The following is a 19,475-nucleotide window of genomic DNA, read 5'->3' on the forward strand; positions in this document are numbered from 1 at the left end:
CGCACCCGTCTGTACATGCCTGGCAGTGCTCGGCCAGGATGAACCGTTTGCTCGCTTGACTGGCGCGCAGAGGATTTCATCAGCTATTTCTGGGCAACGAGTCTGCCACGGCTGGTCTTGTGTGTTTTATGACCGACCCTGCGAGCCTCCAGCCCGTCTCAATTCACCTCACCGTTAAAAACGTTCACTTTTTCTCTCCTGAGCCCGCCAAGCCGCGCCGTGTATTTGTCGAGCCTAATTCCCTCGCCCCTCTGCGCCGCCCAGCGTGACTCGGACTCCTTACCAGCACTCCCGTGGCACCTACGAGTAAGGGCGGGGGCCAGCGCGGGCTCCGGGGTTTTGAGGCGAATAGGGCAGGGCCGCAGGGAGCCAGGCGCGGTGCCGTCCCCGCGGCGAGGGCAGGGCTGCGGCTGCGGCGGCCGCTGCCTTGGCGGGAAGGCGCGGTGGGCGGGAAGGCCGCCCCCCAACCGGAGCGGGAAGCGGCCGCTCCGCCCCCGCGCCCCGCCCGCCGCTCGGCCCGCCATGGCGCTCTCGCAGGCCGGTACGCTGGAGCCGGAGGAGCTCTCGCCGCGCACCCGGCAGCGGATGCAGGTCCGGGGCGGTTGGGCAAGCGGGAGCCGATGTGAGAGCTGCCTGCCCGGGGCTGGCGGAGGGCCGGGGCGGGGAGCGGTGGACGGGACCGGTGCGGCGGGGAGAGGAGAGGGCGGGCGGAAGGGGCCGGGGCCGGGGCCGTGGCCGTGAGGAGAGGGTCCCGGGAGCCGGGGCCGTGAGGAGAGCGGCCGGGGCTGGGGCGGGGTTGGTGAGGCGCGGGGCGGGAAGGCGGGCGTCAGGCGGGGGCACCGCGGGAGCCGCCCGGGCTGCGGATCCCGGCCGAGCCCCCGGTTTCGCTCCCCAGGAGTCCACCCCGACGGGGATCGCCGAGCTCCGGCTCAGCCCGGAGCAGGGCGAGCGGCGAGCCGGCGCGGCCCGGCAGCTGCGGGTGCTGCTCACGCCGCTCACGCCGCTCGCCGTCGCGGGCCGGCGGCTGCCCCAGAAGCGGCTGCTGGGCGCCTACGGCGGCGGCGGCGGGGGCGCGGAGGGCAGGGCGCCGGCCGGCAAGAAGCTCTGCCTGGAGCCCGCGCCGCGGAAACCGGCCCAGGCCTCGCCCCCCGGCACCCCACCCGCGGGCAGCCCGGCTGGCAACGGCTCGGACGGCGTTTGGGATGCGGAGAGCGACGGGAGCGATGGGGCAGAGGCTCTACCGGTGAGTGCCCGCGGGGGAACCCTCCGCGCTTGTGTCCCCGCCGCTGCGGGGATTCCCCGGCCCCGAGCCGCTTTCCCAAAGCAGCGGCGGTGCCAGCCGGGAGTTGCTTGCTCCTTGGCTGCAGCGAAGGAAAGGGGCTTGTTCTGCAGTTCTCAAGACGCGCGTTTATAAAAGTAAAGTCTGAAAGTCTTTTTCCTCTCTATGTAATGTTTTTTTTTCTTTTTAACTTCTCTGACTGGCAGTATAGAACTTCATTGTACCCTTTCAGAATGCCTAAAGGATGAAGAAAATGTTCTTGCTATCAGTCAGAGTGTATAAAACCTGGTAGCAGAAGCACTGGTGTGGTCTTGTGCTGTCAATAGCTGTCTTCCAGGCGCTTTTATGGATGGATACAGTCATGAGATATGATAGCTTTGCCAATGTTCTTTTATATTTAAATCATCATTTCAACTTGTCAAGTCCACCTTCTCCTCTATAAAAGATAAAAATCGTCTAAGACTGTATGCCATTTATGTGCGATGTTTGCTGTATTGCTGAAGTTTTAAGTTGTTTATTGAGTCACTTCAGTATTGTTTTTGTTCTAGCAAGATTTTGGTGAACTGCCCTTTTTGTAGAATTAATGCTAGGCATAAGTTTTGTAATGCAAGCTAGGGCCTATATGGACAAGTTTTGGTATTGATATGGGATCACCTCACTTTGTTTGTTTACAAATACATCAAACCACTTTTAAATAATTTAGAGAATCTAGAGACTCGCTTCCCAGAAGCCTGGGACATCTCTTGCAGGCCATGTAACTGTACGATGAAGAGTAATTGGCTTTTCTTTTTGTAGGATGGATACTCAGAGTTATCAGCTTATGAAAGGAAAAGACTAAAGAACATTACAGAAAATGCTAAATTCTTTGCTGCTTTAAAGCTGCATGAGGTTTGTATAGCTTCTAAGTAGCACCAAAATGTGCTCTCCAAGTGTAATAATTGTTCTGTCATCCCTCTTGTTGTGAAACCCTTTCCTAACAGTGGCAAGTGTGTGAGGAAAGCCATGAAAACTTCCTGAGACATCAGGACTGCTCTGACAAGATAAAAAAATGGGGTTTTGTGCTGCTAGTTAGCTTTTTCCAAAGAAGAGAAGTCATCAGTTAAGCTTACAAAAATCGAAGAAAGCAAAACTCCACTTATAGGCTATTCCGTACCAGCAGTACCCAGCCGCGCTAGCGTGCGTGGTCCCAGCACTGCGGACCCAGCGGCACCAGGTGAGGTGACCCTTGGGTAAAATGCTCACGTGAAAGTGCTGGTGCATGTGTGCATTCTGGGCAGCATGAGCACGGTACGTGCAGCATCCTGCTCGCTTGTGTAACGTATGCTCCCACCCCTTCCTGTGTGCTGCGCTCCCCGAGGAGGGCATCGAGCTCTTGCGTTTTAGATGCAGTGCACGCAGGTGAGCTGGTTATCTAACTGAAAGGTTGTGGGGCCTGTGAGGCACCAGGTGGCAGGTCTCGGGTTGTTGGGAGGGTTCAGCTCACCTGTGCCTGGACAGGCTCTTGGGAAGAGCCTGCGGGGAGTCCTTCCCCCTGTTCTGCCAAGTCTGAGTGGACACAAGCATGTTATAATTCTTCTCATGTTGGAGAGGTTGTCTAAAAGGTTAAGGCAGTGGTTTTTCAAATGCTATCACATGAGTAGATCCAAATCTTTGCCCTTCTTTCTGCACTGCTTCAGTGCAGAAAGAATCTCTTACATTATTATTTTTTTTAATTCATAATATATCCCTTTTCTGGCTAGTGAGTGAATTACTTCCTTGAATGGCTGCATGCTTGCTTGCTCATTATACCAAGCTGCAAGACATGGTTGGGCCTGACTAGTAGGCAGTAAGACTCCTTACAGCCAAGACTGAAACTTGAGTAAAAATAACTCCTTTTCTTCCAGTTATCCTCAGAGAGGTCAGTAAAGGCTAGGCAGTCTGACTGTAATCGCAGCACTGACCACAGAGTAGTGAAGACTAGCAAAAGGAGCTATAGTCATCTCAGTTACCATTAGCACTGGCCAGTATGGGCTGCCAAACCCAAGAAGCAGGTAACTCTTTTCATGGCAGGGTTCATGCTGCTTTGGCAGGAGTCATAGTGGAGCAGTGGTCTTAGTGGTCTTAGCTGGACATACCTAAACTTTTCTGGAGTCCAAATTAACTAAATGTCTGTCTTCAAAATGTAATGGAGAAGACACTGTGAATGGAGGCCTCTGTGGTTATAGGTTCTACTTTAAAAGTCTTTCTGTGTTTTGTGCATAGCATTTAGAGTATTTTCTTTGTGAAGAGAAGGGCTACAAGACATCCAGACTGTGCTCTGCTCCTGCGCACAGAAACCAGGGAATTCTTGCTGGTAAAGGGAAGCAAAGTGGACACAACACAGCTTGATTCTTAAAAATCCCTTTTTATTATTGTTATAAATAATTATGATATAGTTTATTGCAGCCTTTACATAATTGTATTTTTTACAGGTTAATCTTTTACGCTTGCTATACATATTTTTAATCTTTTTTATTTTCTCTTTAAGTCAGCTGCAAAACTTCATCAAATTGCAACTAAAAGACAATCTCGTGTCACCAGAAGGTAAAATAACTGGATATGAGATTTGTATCGCTGTTCTTTCATTGTGTGGTAGCCGTTTTAGCAGTTCCATCTGTACATGCCTCATACTGCGAAGAGGGAGAGCTAGTGAGGAGTCTCCCTATAAAGCTAAACCTGAATAACTGATTATCTTAAGCTGTGTGAATTCATGAACAGGTAGTGCTTCTCTTCTGCCATCCTTTGGAAGGAAAATGATAGTATTAATATCTTTTTTGTCAAATTACAGAATTTGTTCTTTTTGTGATATTTGTATTAAGATATTTCAAGCGCATTTCTTTTTTCTGATGATATTTTTGCATGATGGCTAAAGAAAGAAATGTTAAATGATGAAAACAAATGATGGGAAAAGGTGTGGGAAGGAAAGAGAGGGGGAGAACTAGATGCAAAAGATAGGGTAACCAATTAGTGTAGGAGAAAAGACATTTGGCAGTGCCAGGCAAAGCAGAAAAATGAGCTTAAGTCCACATAAAGAATGAGATGTATGATGAAAGAGGAAAAAGATGACTAGATCAGTGAGTGGAAGGATGAACTATAAATAGGGAGGGCTGGGAAGAGAAGTGACAGTGGCAGGATGTATTACAAGTGAAATAAAAATACAATACATCTATGTGCCTTGAAAAGTGCCCTTTTTGTTGTTCATTGCTCTCACTGAAGGAAAAAGTAATCACAACCCTCCTAAAGTGAATCAGAAATAGTTAGGCTGTAAGTCTGGGCCAAGGTGTTAGAGCTATACGTGTGAACCTGCTCTGTAGTCTTGTACTTAAATGCAAAGGACTTAGGTTATTAATTGTGTCTGTACTTTTGAAATGTTTTAATTGTTCTAGAGCTAAGGCTAAAAAGGCAGAAGATGAAACAGTACGGCGAAGATCTATGCGCTTACAAAGAGTAGAGCCGTCAGGAATTCCAATGCCCAAGATGCCTGCCCAGCCAGAAGCAGAGGAATATGTAAGATGGGGAAGGGTTAGAGGAGCTGTGTATACGCAGAAGCTTTATAAAAACGGTGCCGGTAGTTGACTGATAATACTTGTCACTGCTGAGCTTATTGTAAAAACCTTCAGACATCTGGGAAGGTGCGTTACACAGTGGCAATAACAAAAGGTAAATTCTTTCATCCTCAAGCGTCTTGAATAGCAGGCTTCCCATGTTCTGTCTGAAAGTTAGTCAATGTTCTGTGACTTAAGTTTATGAAATAGTGCAGTTTTGGATGATCAAAAGGGTCCTGAGGTAAAATGTTACACATTTTTCAACAGCCTGTAGATTGGAGCAGCTTTAAATTCAAAGTTTTATTACTCTGTTTTACTGTTATTTCACTGTAACTTTTGATCTGGTTTATTTTCCTTTGAAATATTTACTAACTTTTTGACATAGTTGTATAGCAACAAGTAAAAATTCTACTGCTCTGAGAGATGGGAATTTAGGTCTTCCATGGTGCTGTAGAATAAAGCTAAATCACTAATACAGTTCTTGAAGATCAGCCTTGCTGGAGTATCAGAAAGGAGAGGAAAAAACACAGGGTAGCTATTTGTCTTTGCTGCTGTGTTCAGTAAAGTTATATTTATCTTTTTAATAAGATTTTGGTACAAACTTTTTTTTTTTAATGTTTATTTCTTGTATTGTCGTAGATGTGTTCTCAAGAGTATCCGGTGTGTGGAAAGTAACAATTCACCCTATTTGTAATTTTAGTTGTTTTGAGTTATGAAAATTGCTAATGTCATTCCAGCCTCAAGTTCCAGCCGGACCTTTACCAATGGTTCCAGAAGATCAGATGGGGAACAGTAAATTGACAGAGAACCTATTGACTACATGGATGAGGATAAGTGAGGTGGTATTATTTACAATTAGTTATTTTTGGATGACATAATTTAGCTTGGGTTCTAATTCTGGTAAATATTTCCTTTCTATCTGTAGATGAAAGCTAATGATACTGAAAAGCGCACATGTGACATGAAAAGGTAATCTGAAGCCAGCAGCTAAAAACTGGGTATTGTCTTGTCCTTCTTTCTTCTCATGAATAGCTAATGTTTTAATGATGTTGTCTAGATACGAAGACAGCCTGAACAGCATGGTCCTCAGTGAAGATAACATTAAAAAGGTTGTGAAATACCGAGTGTGTTCTATGGCTATCCATCCTTCTGAAAGCATCATCTTTGTAGCAGCTGGAGACAAGTCCGGGCAGATTGGTCTCTGGAATGTGGTGAGTTGTTAGAGTGCTCTTCACCTGGCAGAGCTGTTTGTTGTGGGACAGGGACAAATTGAGCACAGCCTGGACCGTCATTTTGTCAAGCTCGCAATGGTATTTTAGACTTGTCCTATTCTTACAGATAACGCCAGGGTGTCTGTTAAATTGAGGCTCACCAGAATTGTTTGAAAGGTCTTGGTCCTCGGCAAGCCCAGGTTTAATGGGAGTAAAGGTTGCACTGGTCGTTTTTGGGGGCAGCATGGAAGAAAGTGGATCACTAGCTGAAATAATATCAGTGAGGGTTAAAATTGCAATTCACTGTTGAGAGATTCAGGATCTAATTACAGTACCCTTGTAGCAATACCACAACTAGGTTTTGGAGAGTGAAGGGAAATGGATGCTCAAGTATTTGTTTTTTGAGTTTGTACAAATTTGGGGTAGCTGCAGTGAGTCACTGTTTTTCCAGTCAGCAGAGAAAAAATTGCTATGCCAATATATATGCTGGCACATATTTACATACATTGTCTCTCAAAAATAGCTTAGCTTTTGGCACTTCGAAAACTTTTGAGGGCTTTGCAGATAGTCTCACCGTTGTTTCTGAGTTGCCTTAATTACTCCTGCAGCAAGAATCCTTATTCATGTCCTTGACTTACACCTTTGTAACTTCCCCCACCCTGAACCCTCCGCTTTGATTGCGTGTCATCCAAGCCAGCTGCTTGAAGTTCACACACATGCAGATTTTCTTTTCATTTTTCACAATGCCATTAACCTCTTGAGTTTCAAGTAATTTCTGCTTTGACAACTTCAGGAAACTCATCAACTAAATTCAGCTCTGGGACTCTTACTCAATTATAAAGAAGTTTTAAACTGCTCCATCCAACTTGGAAAGCTCTGACTGCAGCTGCGGTTACTACCTGTCAAAGAGTGTGATCTGGTGATGGGGAGGCTGAGGTCTCTGAGTGCTGCAGGCTCTCTTTGTGGCCTTGCAGAGATGTTTCAGTGGAAGCCTAGAATTGTTAAAGCTACTCTTTACCCTTTTGCTCTCTCTTTTTTTATTTTCCTGAAGTGAGTTGGACCTGAACAAGTTTGGGAGCAGAGTAATCTTTGTGGAATGAATCGGTACTTGGTCCAAAACGGTCTATTCAGATTCTTTGAAAATAACAGAGCTTGAATGATGCCAAAATTAGAAGAGAAGATATAGGAGATTATGCTTTACATTTGGTTTGGGTCACTGTTAATTTAGCTTGAGTTCTAAGTAACCTAATGCATACATATTTTGGTGTAAAGGTATAAGCATACATGTGGTCCTCAGCAAGGTGTTCAGCTGTGGTAACTGAGAAACCAATTCTGTCAGTGAAAAAGAGCCAGATACAGCATTGATGACTGTAGAAGTTGCAGCTCTTCCTAATTAGGAAACAGAATTCTGAAACTGAGAGTAAATTCTTGGTGCTCTTTTGAGCTAAGTTATTTGTATAGTGGTGAAAATGATAGCAGGAGGGAGGCCATAGCCTAACAGTGCTGTGTTGAACGGTCCACGTGAGGGCAGTTCTCTCTTCCAAGCAGACCTGAAACTCCCTTTGTTCCAGTAAGATGTCAGCCTGGGCACGCTGTGCCCCGAAGCAGTCCTGCTGCCTGTGTTATCTGTGCTGTTGTCTCCACACATCAAGCACCCTACTGCCTCCTCCATGCAGTTATCCAGAGCAGACTGAGAACATTTGAGTAAACTGAGAGTTTACTTTGAAAGTTGCAGTAATTAATAGTAGTTATTAATAATTTAATAATAGTAGTTATTACTACAGTGATTAGTATCTCTGCCCATTGAATCTCAATTGTTTTCCAGAACTGTAAATCTGAAGAAGGAGCACATGTCTTTATTCCACACAATTACCCAGTCACCTGCATGCATTTTTCTCCATTTAATCCTGCGCACTTGCTGTCTCTAAGCAATGACACTCTGCGATGTGGTGATGTTACTAGAGCTGTCTTTGATGAGGTGAGTGTTCCCATGGTTGTGCTGCAGACTCCTTGGAAATCTCTTGATATGCGCTGCTGTGAAGTTTTAATCTCCTCATGCCCAAGTTGTTATTTGTTGGTTGTTTTGTTAACAAAGTTCAAGATTCCATTTCCACAAGGACACATGAAGTAACCTTTAATTAATATCATAAAAATACAGAGATGCTTCCTACTCAATAAACATAGTAACAGCTTGGGTACTCCCAATTTCCTTCCTGCAGAGACAGTTGCAATTATTGAATTTAATTTCATATCTCTGTACTTAAACAGTATGTGCCTCTTTTCAAAAGCATTACCTTTTAACAATGACAAACAAGAGTGATTTAAAGAACTAAATCTTACAAACACTCCATCCCCCCCAAATAAACATTGTAAAACAACATAAAGCATGAGTTGATTTTGCTTTTCTCAGGCTTCAAGTGAGCAAAATGCTATGACTGTCTCCACGGTGAGCCAGACAGCTTAACTGAGGAGCTTCATGATGCTTGCTTTGTTTGCTTATTTTTGACAGATGCCTCTGCATTGATCAGCTCTCCAACATTGGAAAATATAACAAGCTTACAGCAGTTTAAAGCTTTTTTCCCCAGCCCTTACAGGCACCGTAATTTTGGTGGGGTTGGAGGCAGGCCAGCTGCTTGGGAAGTATTTGCAATTGGTTGGTCAAGAGGACAGGAAGGTCCGGGGGGACTCTTTGTTTGAGACAAATGCTTGCAAGAATGTGTCTTTAGAGGTCGGGGGAAGAGAAATGCCATTCTCCTGCTCCGTTGACCTTATGCCAATTTACACAGCCTTGTGATACCTCTAGGAGTATTACTGCCATTGGAAAGAATACAACTGCTAATGGGGAGAGTCTGCGCACCTAGAGAGCTGGAATATGGAAGTTTTCCTGCAGCGTTATTATGCTTGTGGCTTATTGCTGCTTTGAGAGGAAGCTGCCATGGGATAAGATGGCTTGATGTCCTGACTCTGACCTCCCAAATTAAAGGAAGCCAAATTCACATTTCTGCACCCAATTAAAGGTTCCTGGAGCATTGGAGAAAGGAACAGTATCATTAATCCTTACTCAGTATGCACTCGAGGATAACAGCCGATGGATTACTGGAACATAGAGCTGATAGTGTCTTTTAAGAGTTCTAACAGAGAACTCAAGAGGATGTTGTTGCTAGTTTGTTTTGGATGGTTAAATATCTCCTCTGTGGAAAGCATACCAGTTTTACAGAAAGGTTACCTACATGGATAGCTAAGGCTGGAGCTATCAACTTAGGTAGTCTTCATTGGTATTTGTAGTATATTAAAAAGGGAAAGCATGAAATCCAAAGCCCGTAGAGTGTTTTGGGTATTAAAAATAACTCTGTGTATTTCATTGAATAGTTTTGGTTACATTTGACCTTTTCTGTGCTCAGATATGCAGAAGTGAAGAAAACTTATCTTCCTTTGACTTTTTGGAAGATAATGCCTCCACTGCAATAGTAGGAGACTGGGATGGCAGTGTCGCTGTTGTGGACAGACGGACCCCAGGAACATCTTCAGAGCTTTCTGCAGACATTGGCTTCAAAAGAACAAGGACAGTCCATGTTCATCCAGTGAATAAACAGTATTTCATTGCTGCTGGCTCAGTGTACGTAGCTGAAAATGAACCGCAGTTATTCTGTGTTTTCAGTGTTCTGTCTGCATTGGTGTCTGAAGTCAGCTATAAATGGCACATTTGGAGGGCAGGAGCAGCTGTTGATGAGGCAGACAATTTGAGAGCCGCGGTGTATAGTCAGAGCTGCTTTGATCTTTTTAGAAAACAAGTTTTTAGTTCTTAGCAGGATTTAAAATGTGATACGCTTTGACTTTCCTTCACCTTTTGGTAATGGGTACAAAATGGTCTTATGAGTCACTTTTTTGACAGATCACAGTGTAGAGGGATTTTAATGAGCTGTTGGTCTGGGCTGGTTCTGGTGTTCTCAAAATCCTTTGGAGCCACTGGCCGTTTGAGTGAATATACACTGCTGAAGTAAAGTTCTAAATGAAGCTCATGTAAAACTCGCAGTGTCTCTTGAGCGTTTTTTGGTAAATGGATAATAACAATAATTATTTCACTATCACCTTGTAAAGTATTCTGTGTGATATGTATTGCAGGGATGTTTGTATTTATGATGTTCGGTACCTGAAGCCTAATGGGAACAAGCCTGTGAGCTCTCTTAAAGGACACACAAAAAGTGTTGCTTCTGCGTATTTCTCACCTGTAACTGGGAACAGAGTAGTGACGGTGTGTGCTGATGATAAACTGAGGTAAGACGGCACGGGAAGGAATAGTCTTTATGGAAAATGTCAACTGGTGGGGTTTTTTTATTATTATTAGGTCCTATCTCCATTACCCATCATTGAGAGCTTTCTGTCTTTATCACTTTTTCTAAAAGTGATAAAGATTTATTTGCACTGGCATTTTTAATGTTGTTTTTAATGATTTTTTTGTTTGTTTGTTTTTCCTGATTCTCATTTCCCTGAAGAATATTTAACAGTGAACAGTAAAATATACAGGTACTGTTAGTCTTCAAAAACAAACAAACAAACATATCCAAACAAAAAAAACCCGAAACCAACCAAACAAAAACCAGCCAAAACCCTGGCTCATGAATACGAATACGAAATGTTTTGAAACTGAATTTATTTTTAGTTGCTGATACTTAATATTATGATAATAGCGGCTCTTTTGTAACTAGTCTTACCATTTGATAATTTAAACTGCTGTGAGTTGTTCTGTATTAGAGATCTAGGTTTTTTTCTACTTTGCAGTTTTGCGACCATAATTTAGGTAATCTAGTCATGTAAATACTTCACTGCATCCGCATATTTCCCATGTACGTGATTAGAAGTCCTAAACTGTATCAGAGAATAGCAGGTACAAAATGGGGGCGCCAGTTAAGGCCAGGTTGAAAATCAGGCTTCTACTCTACAGATTGCATGTGTTTTTAAAAGATGGGGTAAATACATGCATTCTGGAAAGAATCTGAATATGGTGCAGTTGTTACAGTATTATGTTTTGTCTGGAAATTTGATTTTCTTTCTTCGCCTTCCACATACACAGGAAAGAGTTCTTTTGTGTGAGTTCTGCATTGCTGTAATGCTTTCTTTCCTGTGATGTATTTACTATATATAATTGAAGATTTGTTCTCTGTAGTAGGCTTCATTATGAAAATTGTAAATCCTTGGTGCTAACAGAGCAAGCATCAGAGTACAAAATGGATATGAGTAAACCAGAATACTTGTGCTCAACAGAATGCAGAAAACAGAAAGAGGTTCATTTATTCATTGCCTCCTCCAAAGAAAAAAGAAAGAAAGCAGCTTTTAACTCAGCAGCTCATTGACCTTTTTGCCCCAGGGAGGGTGGAGTCCTAGAAGTTTTTCAGGGGGAAAGGAGAGCCCAGAACAGGAGATCTGTTGATGGTTTCTCTGTCAGTCAGGCTCACGCCTGCCTGAGAAAGTCCTGGCACTGGAAGCTGTTAGTGGTGGGATTTCACACTTGGGTGTTTTCTCTTCTCTTGTGTTCTTCCTTGGGCAGCCTGTTTGTGCTGTGACTAAATGGACAGCATACTGGGCTAGAGGAGCCTGTCATTTGTCCTAGCAAGCCATTCTTGTTCTCTTCCTATAACAGCTTTCAGAAAGGATGACCTTCAATTCTAGCTAAAAGCAAATCCAATTAAAAAAGCAAATTTAGTAATTGCAGTTGGAATGTTGGTGCTTATATTTGAGTTGGATGTCTATGTGCTGTTTGTTACTATATTCCAGAATCTTGTGTGGTCTGATCTGTGTTTTATGAGGAAAGGCCTACCTTTTTTAACACGTGTACATTTTATTAACATGCTGTTCTGTGTTCCAGGGTCTATGACACCACCTCTTTGTCATCGACAGTTGCAGTTCTCAGTACCATCAGGTAAGCCGAACACACTGGGGCTGAGGACAGCACACTATGGCCGTTCTGCTCAAGTGCAGTTGTGGCATAAGTGATGGGTGTGCAGAGGCTACACGGTGTTGTGTTTCCAAACAGCCTCGGGGTCTTTGGCTGCTGTGGAAGCAAGAGCAGCCGAGTACCCTCCCAGCCTGAGAATTTGCCCTAGTCCTCACGGTGCCGACTGGCTTTTGTTTGTAAAGCATGACTGGGGCACAGCCTGCTTTGAGTCAGTCAAGTCTGCAGGGAAGTTTTAACGTCTGAAGAGACCATTTTGTGACTTTTGAAATGTGTTTTGTTTCAGAATGCTTTTTCTTTGTGCATTTTTTAAATATCAAAGGTTACTTCTTAACGGTAAAGCGCATGTTTTTGAGTGAAGTCTCACCACTTGTAAAACACCTTTGTGCTCCAGAAGGGCGAGTCATTGTCAGGGTTGGTTTGCTAAGGAGCTAGAACTAGATGAGTGACTGGCTTGAAAATTCTTAGTTTGCAATTTATTGAAAGGCTTGATGCATGTTTGTGCTATTTTTACTAAAATATGCAACCGTGAAGCATAACTACTTTGACTAATAATCACTTTTAAGTCAAAGTGCCCTCTGCTTTATTGTCTTGCTCCATTGCATTTCTTTGTCCCATCCCACCCATCACAGGATAGTGATCCACTGAATGGATCTGAGAAGCACCATCTGTCCAGTGTGTGAAAGTGCTGATGGTTTAGAAGGCAAGGAAGAGGGGTTTAAGCAAAGAGCACATAAATGACAATACTTAAAAATACTGGATTCAATAAGAGGAATGTTTATCTCTTTCTTTTTCTCCCTGTTTGTTTTTCTGAAGACGTAACAATAACACCGGACGCTGGTTAACCAGGTTCAGAGCAATATGGGACCCTAAACAGGAAGACTGCTTTGTGGTGGGCAGTATGGCACGACCGAGACAAATAGAAGTCTTCCAAGATACTGGAAAATTGTTGCACTCTTTTTATAACCTTGACTTCCTTAGTTCCGTGTGTTCCATTAACGTGGTTCATCCCAGTAAGAACATCTTAGTGGGTGGCAACTCCAGTGGTCGCCTTCATGTGTTCAAAGAATAAAACACGTGGCTCAGATATTTTTGGGGGGTTTTTTTGCATTAAATTTGTCAAATCTGTATTAAGCTGTTCCTAAGCTAACTATATTTTCTCAGGACAAAAGTGTATTTTAAAAGCTTTGAAATAAATCTTCTAAACTACCTTTGGCATTCTCTTCTTTAATTAAAATAAATTATGACAGTCATTTTGTACCAAAATAGATATTTTTCCCCAATACCAAATTCTTATTTTTCAGAAAAAGAAAAAATGCTGGATCAGTAGGATACGTGCTACATGTATGAGGCACTTATTAATGATTTTCATTAGAGAATCTGGAGCACTCATTCTCTGCCAGCTTGTGTGGTGTTCCCATCATCTCTCTTTAAGGCTAGCAGGTGTTCAGCATCCATGTCTTCAGCAAAATTTGTCCCTTGAGTAAGATGTCTGATGTCTAATTAAATCCTTCCTGGAGGCAGAAGGAAGGTCTCTGTGTAGGCTGGTGCCACTGGGCACAGTTTCTAGGGAAGCTCCATGGTGATGAGTTGAACTTGGAGTTGTCGGGGTGTAGGCGGAGCAGGCTGCAGAGGGGGGGTGGTCCTGGGCCATGTGTTTGGGGGGGCTGGCCTCAGCTCCCCTTTCTGTACCTGCAGGCCCCTCTGAGGGGGGTTGTGTTGAACCTGACTGAAGCAGCTCAGCGGAGCTTGCGTTAAAAATTGTCACTGACGCGTGTCACGTGTCAGTGATGCCAAATGCACTTTTAAAAATGGTGAGAGGCTGTTGCTGTTACAAACCTCTGTTTACTGTATTCCAGTGCTGACAGGGGGGTCCTGCAGGAACCTGCCGCTGCAAGGTCAAGGTAAGACTGTGGTTTTGCAGCCAGTGCAGCAACTGGTGTGGTTTGCTTTTGCTCTACAGGAGGCAGTTCAGCGGTAGTAAACATGAGCATGCTCTTATCTTTTGCTGCTGTTGCCTTAGCGCTCCCAGCTGATGCCCTGACGACAGGACGAGCATCCTGCTACAACCGGAATCCCCTCATGTCCTGAAGTTACTCTGGGAGGAAGCTGGGAGTTACTCTCTGGCCTCTGCCACTGCTCTTAGTTTCAGCCTGCACATTCCTTGCCATTCACTGTGCTCGGATGAGCAATGAAATCCTACTTGATGGGTGCTGTGCAAGCCTGGTTAACAGCTCTGCAGAACAGGGATCAGGAGGAAACAGGGCTGTCTGTGTCCAATTTGCCATGTGCATGGCTGTGCTGGGCCACATCTGCTTCCCCCGTAGCAGTGATGTGTGTTTGTAAAGCAACATGAAGCAGACAAGTTTTAGGCCAGCGGCAGCCAAGGGCAGGCTCTTCCAGTGCCCGGTGGAGTCCTGAACTGCTAGAGCAGAGCTCGCTCCCCCACTGCACTTGTGGCTGCTTGAGGCTTCTCATAACTTTGGTGAGTGGGCTGCTAAAAGGCCAAATTCCTTGTGGGTTTTGAGCCGAGTTTTTACTCAAGTTAAAAAATTGGTACCGACACCGTAAATGCTAAACAAATCTCATACCAATACTGGTTTTCATGATATTTAAATATTTATTTAAATTTAAAAATACTTTTCATGGCACCAATGATTTTATGCTAACTAAGATATTGAATATGTAGAAAAAGGTACATTTTGAAGGAAAAATGTAACTTACAGTATTTGGCACATGAAAGGTTAATTTCTAGATTCTTTTTTTATGAAAACTAAGAAATTCACATTTTCAGGTATTTTACCGTCTACTGCTTAAAGATGCAGTATGCTATTATGAGATTTTTTTTTCTGATATAAGAACCTATGGAAACAACATTTTAATATAAAGATAGGTAAAACTAACAGGTAGTGAAACACAAGACGTAATATGGAACGTACAGGAAAAACATACAATGAAAAATCACCAGTTCTTGTGGTTTTGCAGTAAAACGCTGGGTGAAAACTGCAGAGGTAAACTAGGTCTGGCATTTATCGCTATTCTAGAGTAAGCTGATGTAGAAGGTTTCCAAGGTCAGTACTTTTAGAGGCTGCACTTTGTTTGGAAGGAAGATGTCTCATGTACAGGGCGTGCGGGGCTGGGCGCCTCGCTGGCGGACAGGGCTGTGCTGTTAGACATCACGCAGTACATCAGCAGTGAGGAGGAGGGAACACTGCATCTTTAACCCGGGGTGAAAAACGTCAGGTTCAGGACTACCACGCACTGCATAGAAACACCATTAACTACGGACTGAGGTAGGAACACTACACTAAGAGTTAATTTTGCTATGTTGCATAAAACAGGATTATCATGTAAAAATCGATCCTCTGTCTCCTGGCAGCGCTCATAAGGGCTTCTGCCTGCTCCAGAGTTAGGGGCTGTACGCCAAACCCTCCTCAGCCCTTGTGCTGTAAGCGGGCGGCCATGGCTGCATCCTCAGCGGAGAGACACGACGGCCCCCCTGACAGACAGTAGTTAAACGGGACCTCTCTCTTTATTGCAGTGACAAACGATCCAAGTCTGGCCAACTTGTGGTGTTGGATTGACCAACATCATCATCATGCTCCTTCGCCAGGTGCCAGCTGAGTGGGTCTGGAGCGGGCAGGAGCCAGCCTCGGCGAGGAGTGGCGCTCGTGCGCGCATGTGGTAATGGATGGTGGGATGCTCAGAGACAAGAACACGGAAATCAGGCTTTTTAAAACTGCAGTTATGGCCCCAGCTTACGTAAAATCTCTCCCTGAGATGAAATAAAACTTGCTCACCTTGTTTTCACCTTTTTTTGTTATGTATGTCCAACTTCTCAATCAAAACTGAACAGAACTGGCTTTTATTGCTCCCTGTGTAAATAGACTGCTGCTTCCCAGGTAACTGAAGGTCCCGGTGGTTATGTCACAAGTACGATGAGTTGGTTTTATTGATTTTTGCTTAAGAACAGATAGGTCTAATGGTTGTCCATTGGCTTGTTCAGTGTCACCTCCGCTCCTGTAGTTCTGTCCTTTTTATCTTCAGAAAAGTCACAAAATTATAGCTCCTTTCTCTATTCCAAAACTAGCAATGGGTTAATCTGGTGTTAGGCTTCCAGGCTACAAAAGCGTTTACTCTTAAACCATTTGCTCAATGATGTGAACCGCTTGGTACAGTGCACCATGGTCACCCAATCCATAAAGTAAAAAAAGACTTGATTAGATTTGATAACAAAATAGCATTTTTGTTGTTAAAATAGACCTTGAAACAGTCTCTCTTTTTTTTTTTTTGGTTTTTTTTGTTGTTGTTTTTTTTTTTTTTTGTACAAAACAGGTACGACTTTCGGAGGCTAAAGGTCTTCCTAATAAATCCAACATGGTCACTACCGGCTATGCGTCCAGGCTTGGCCGAGGGTGCCTGGTGTGCTCTTGCCTGCCTGTGCTCTCCCTGCCCTTGGGAGCACCGACGCTTCAAGGCTTAGAAAAAGTGGCGAAAGGCTGAGTCTGCAGCGCAGGGCGAGGGCTCCCGTCCGCCAGGTGATTGCTGTGCCGTGGGGAGCCAGCTACCGCACCCGCCCAGGAGTGGGGGGGAACTGGGGCGTCCCCCGATGATAGCATCGTGCCACGCATCGCCGCGTAGGAGACTCCGGTTAGCAGGGAGGGATTTCTGCAAAGCGTTACTTGGAAGGTGGTGGTGGTGGTGGTGTGCACAGTGGTGGATTTAATAACGTAACAGTACACGAGTGTTTAAATTAATACTCAGTAGCACCATTGCTAAAGCTCCTGCATAATACAGCATCGCAAGCCTCCCGGCCGATGCTCGTACAATGATGGGTGGCAACAGTAAAATAAATTCCTCTCTTTGCTTGGTGCTTCCGAAGTCGTACGCGCATCTGTGAGAATCGGAACGGTAAAGTGTTGTGCGGGCTCCGGGGGTGGGAGCAGCGCGGCTGAGCGCAGGGAGGAGGAGGCCCCGGGGGGCTGCGCCCACCCCCATCTTCCTCCCGGAAAGCCGCCTCCTCGGCCGCGCCGTGCTCTGGGTCTGGAAGGGAAGATTAGTGTGTGTGCCGAAGGCGCCCCGGCGGGTCCCGCGCGCGGGGGACGGCGGCAGGTCTCTCCCCAGGCCCCCGGCTAGTTACGTGGCGACTCCTGCCTTCAGGTGTCAATGAGCAGGTTTACCACGGCGCGGACTTTGCAGGCAAACCATCGCCTGAGGGGACAAAAGTATTGGTAATGGAACTGCTCGAACTCGGGGGTCTGGCGGATATCACGGAAAAAGGCAGTGTCAAGGTCGGACTCGGTAAGGACGATCAGGAGGAGGAGCAAAACAAAGAGGAGTCCAACTGTCACAAGGAGCAAACGGAGGACACTTAAAACAAACTTATTCACCTGTTCCGCCTGCGCCGCCCCCAGGCCACCGGCGCCCGGGCACAGGGCCCGCAGCTCGCCGCCCGCCTCCTCCGCCTCGGCTGCCGCCGGCGTGCCGGCCTCTGACTCCTTCTCCTCCTCGATGCTGCACGGGGCCCCGTTCGCCTGCCGCGAGAGCAGCATCAGCTCCAGGCTGTGCTCGGCCACCGGCGTGGGCAGCACGCTGTCCGCCGGGCTGTAGTTCTCGTCGGCGATGACGGCTACCCGCTCACTGCTCTCGGCGCGGCCGCTCCGGCCGGGGGCCGTGAAGGCGTCGCCGTGGGAGGCCGAGCGCACCGGGGTCGAGTGGGCACTGTCGCGCAGGGACTCCAGGCCTGGGGGGGACAGAAAAGGGGAATGCTCAGTGGTGCCGGGGGCGTGGAAACTCTCCCCCTAGCCTGGCACTGCCCCCAGTCCCATGTACCCCCACGGGGCCAGGGCATGCCTGCCTCGGTTTGCTTTTTTTGTGGTTGTTTTTGCTCCCTCGGGGCCAGCAGCCGCAGCCCAGCGCCCATGGCAGCCCCTTCTCTGCAGCTTGTGACTGCAATGGTGACACTAACACCTGCGTGACTTGTCACTGTCACCGACAGCCGCTGGCTGTCAGTCTGGACCGCAGGCAGGGGCCTGGGCTTGTCATCAATCGATCACAAACACATCCGTGTGCTGTAACTGCTCTGAGGTGACAGCCGGCAGCGTGCTTGAGGCCTCTCTGCTGTCGGCACCGCCAACCCCAACCGCGGGCAGGCTGCCTGTGCTACTGAGATAGAGGCAGGGATGAGCTGGGAGGAGTGGCTGTAGTGGGGCAGGGATGGGGTGGGGGGGAAGAAACACACTCCAAGGGGTCCCTGCTGGGGCAGCCAGTGAGACCCTGCTGGCCCTGAGCTGGGGATCAGGGGCGAGCTCTCCCTGTGGCACCACTGGAGGCAGCCGAGCCTGCTGCAGCCGATGGGGCAATCCTTATGGATTTACCTCCTGGCCAGCACAGCCTTGCCCCTCGACAAAAAGAGGCGCAGTGAGGTCCCGACCAAGCTGGAGCCCTGTGTGGGCAGCATGGCCGACCCTGCTGTCGACAGCATCTGCCTGCCTGCCTTGAGGTGATGAATTAAAAGACGACCTCAGGATGGCAGGTGAGGAAAGCGAGGGCTGCACCTGCCTGGCAGGAAGGAGATGTCCCGGGGCTGCAGCCCCATCACATGCAGGAGACTTCCCCACAGAGCAGGCTCTAAGTAAGTAAGTCAGACCGGAGTCACCAACAGTTCTGATTTCTATTGAATCACTACAAAAAAAAATGGTTTACACACAAACATGGGAACAAGAGTCGCATGAAGAGCTGTGTGCCAGCCTGGCCAGCCACACACACAGTTGAGCTAGAGTTACAGCCGGGCTGCCCTTTGCGCCAAGGCTGAGCATGGCGGGCAGGATGACGGGAACTCCTTCTCTCCACTAACTAACTAACTCCCCCCCCCCCCGCCCCCCCCAAATTCCAAGAAGCCCCACAAGCGCAGGACTTGTTTCTTGCAGTTTTCACAGCAAGAGGGCAGGCGATGGGGGGTAGGCACCAGTTCTGCCGTCACAGCGTCCCGTGCCTCGGGGAGGGTTTCTGAAGGCAGTGGTGGCCAGGACCAGCGGGTCCCCAGTGCCACCCCGCAGCTGGCTGCAAGGGGGACGGGGCTGGACATTTTCCCTGGTGGGGAGGGCACAGCACAACAAAGCACCATGGCACAGTGTCACCGGGTGCGCTGGCCCCACACGCTGCCGAAGGGTGAAGCGAAGAGCCCAGAGCCTGTCCTGCCTGCATTCCCCAGGGCTTTGCAACCTTGTGCTTGTAAATACTCCCTGGATGCCTCTGGATCAGCTCAGCTTAACATACGTGCCACCACGGGCACTGAGTGTGAGCAGCAGCTGAAGCGATAAGCACAGCCGAGGAATAAACATGTTCTCACCCCGACAGCTATGTTTTCTCATGTGTCGCAAAGCTCACATGAACATCCCCTTGCTGCACCTGCTGTGTTCCTGACAGGTGGGCACCCACCAGGGTGGGCAGCACCTCGGCTCCCAGGGAGG

General features: G+C 46.8%; 2 protein-coding genes across 4 annotated transcripts in view; one reads left to right on the forward strand and one right to left on the reverse strand.

Annotated features, from left to right (window-relative positions):
• The first annotated feature begins 478 nt into the window (after positions 1-478).
• On the forward strand, positions 479-13,214 carry WDR76 (WD repeat domain 76). The gene is made up of 13 exons (XM_052807581.1): positions 479-591; positions 896-1,243; positions 2,075-2,167; positions 3,786-3,841; positions 4,684-4,804; positions 5,580-5,681; positions 5,768-5,811; positions 5,900-6,053; positions 7,879-8,031; positions 9,455-9,669; positions 10,176-10,328; positions 11,917-11,970; positions 12,820-13,214. Exons 1-13 carry the CDS (start codon positions 523-525, stop codon positions 13,073-13,075), a joined length of 1,818 nt encoding a protein of 605 aa, XP_052663541.1. The 5' UTR covers positions 479-522; the 3' UTR covers positions 13,076-13,214.
• Positions 13,215-15,502: 2,288 nt separating this feature from the next.
• FRMD5 (FERM domain containing 5) overlaps positions 15,503-19,475 on the reverse strand; it is a 118,132-nt gene continuing 114,159 nt past the window's right edge. For 2 of the 3 annotated variants that reach the window (XM_052807582.1, XM_052807584.1), the window contains exon 14: positions 15,503-17,746. In XM_052807582.1, coding sequence (XP_052663542.1) covers positions 17,160-17,746 — 587 coding nt within the window. In that variant the 3' untranslated portion in view covers positions 15,503-17,159. The remainder of the gene's footprint in view (positions 17,747-19,475) is intronic. The other variant, XM_052807583.1, reaches the window with a different exon arrangement.

This window comes from Harpia harpyja, chromosome 14 (assembly GCF_026419915.1).
Source record: "Harpia harpyja isolate bHarHar1 chromosome 14, bHarHar1 primary haplotype, whole genome shotgun sequence".
Taxonomy (NCBI): Eukaryota; Metazoa; Chordata; class Aves; order Accipitriformes; family Accipitridae; genus Harpia; species Harpia harpyja.

Coding starts and splice junctions, on each gene's coding strand:
- WDR76 (XM_052807581.1), top strand. CDS start 523: ATGGCGCTCTCGCAGGCCGGTACGCTGGAGCCGGAGGAGCTCTCGCCG. Junction 3,842..4,683: donor CAATCTCGTGTCACCAGAAG/GTAAAATAACTG, acceptor TAATTGTTCTAG/AGCTAAGGCTAAAAAGGCAG. Junction 4,805..5,579: donor AGCCAGAAGCAGAGGAATAT/GTAAGATGGGGA, acceptor ATGTCATTCCAG/CCTCAAGTTCCAGCCGGACC.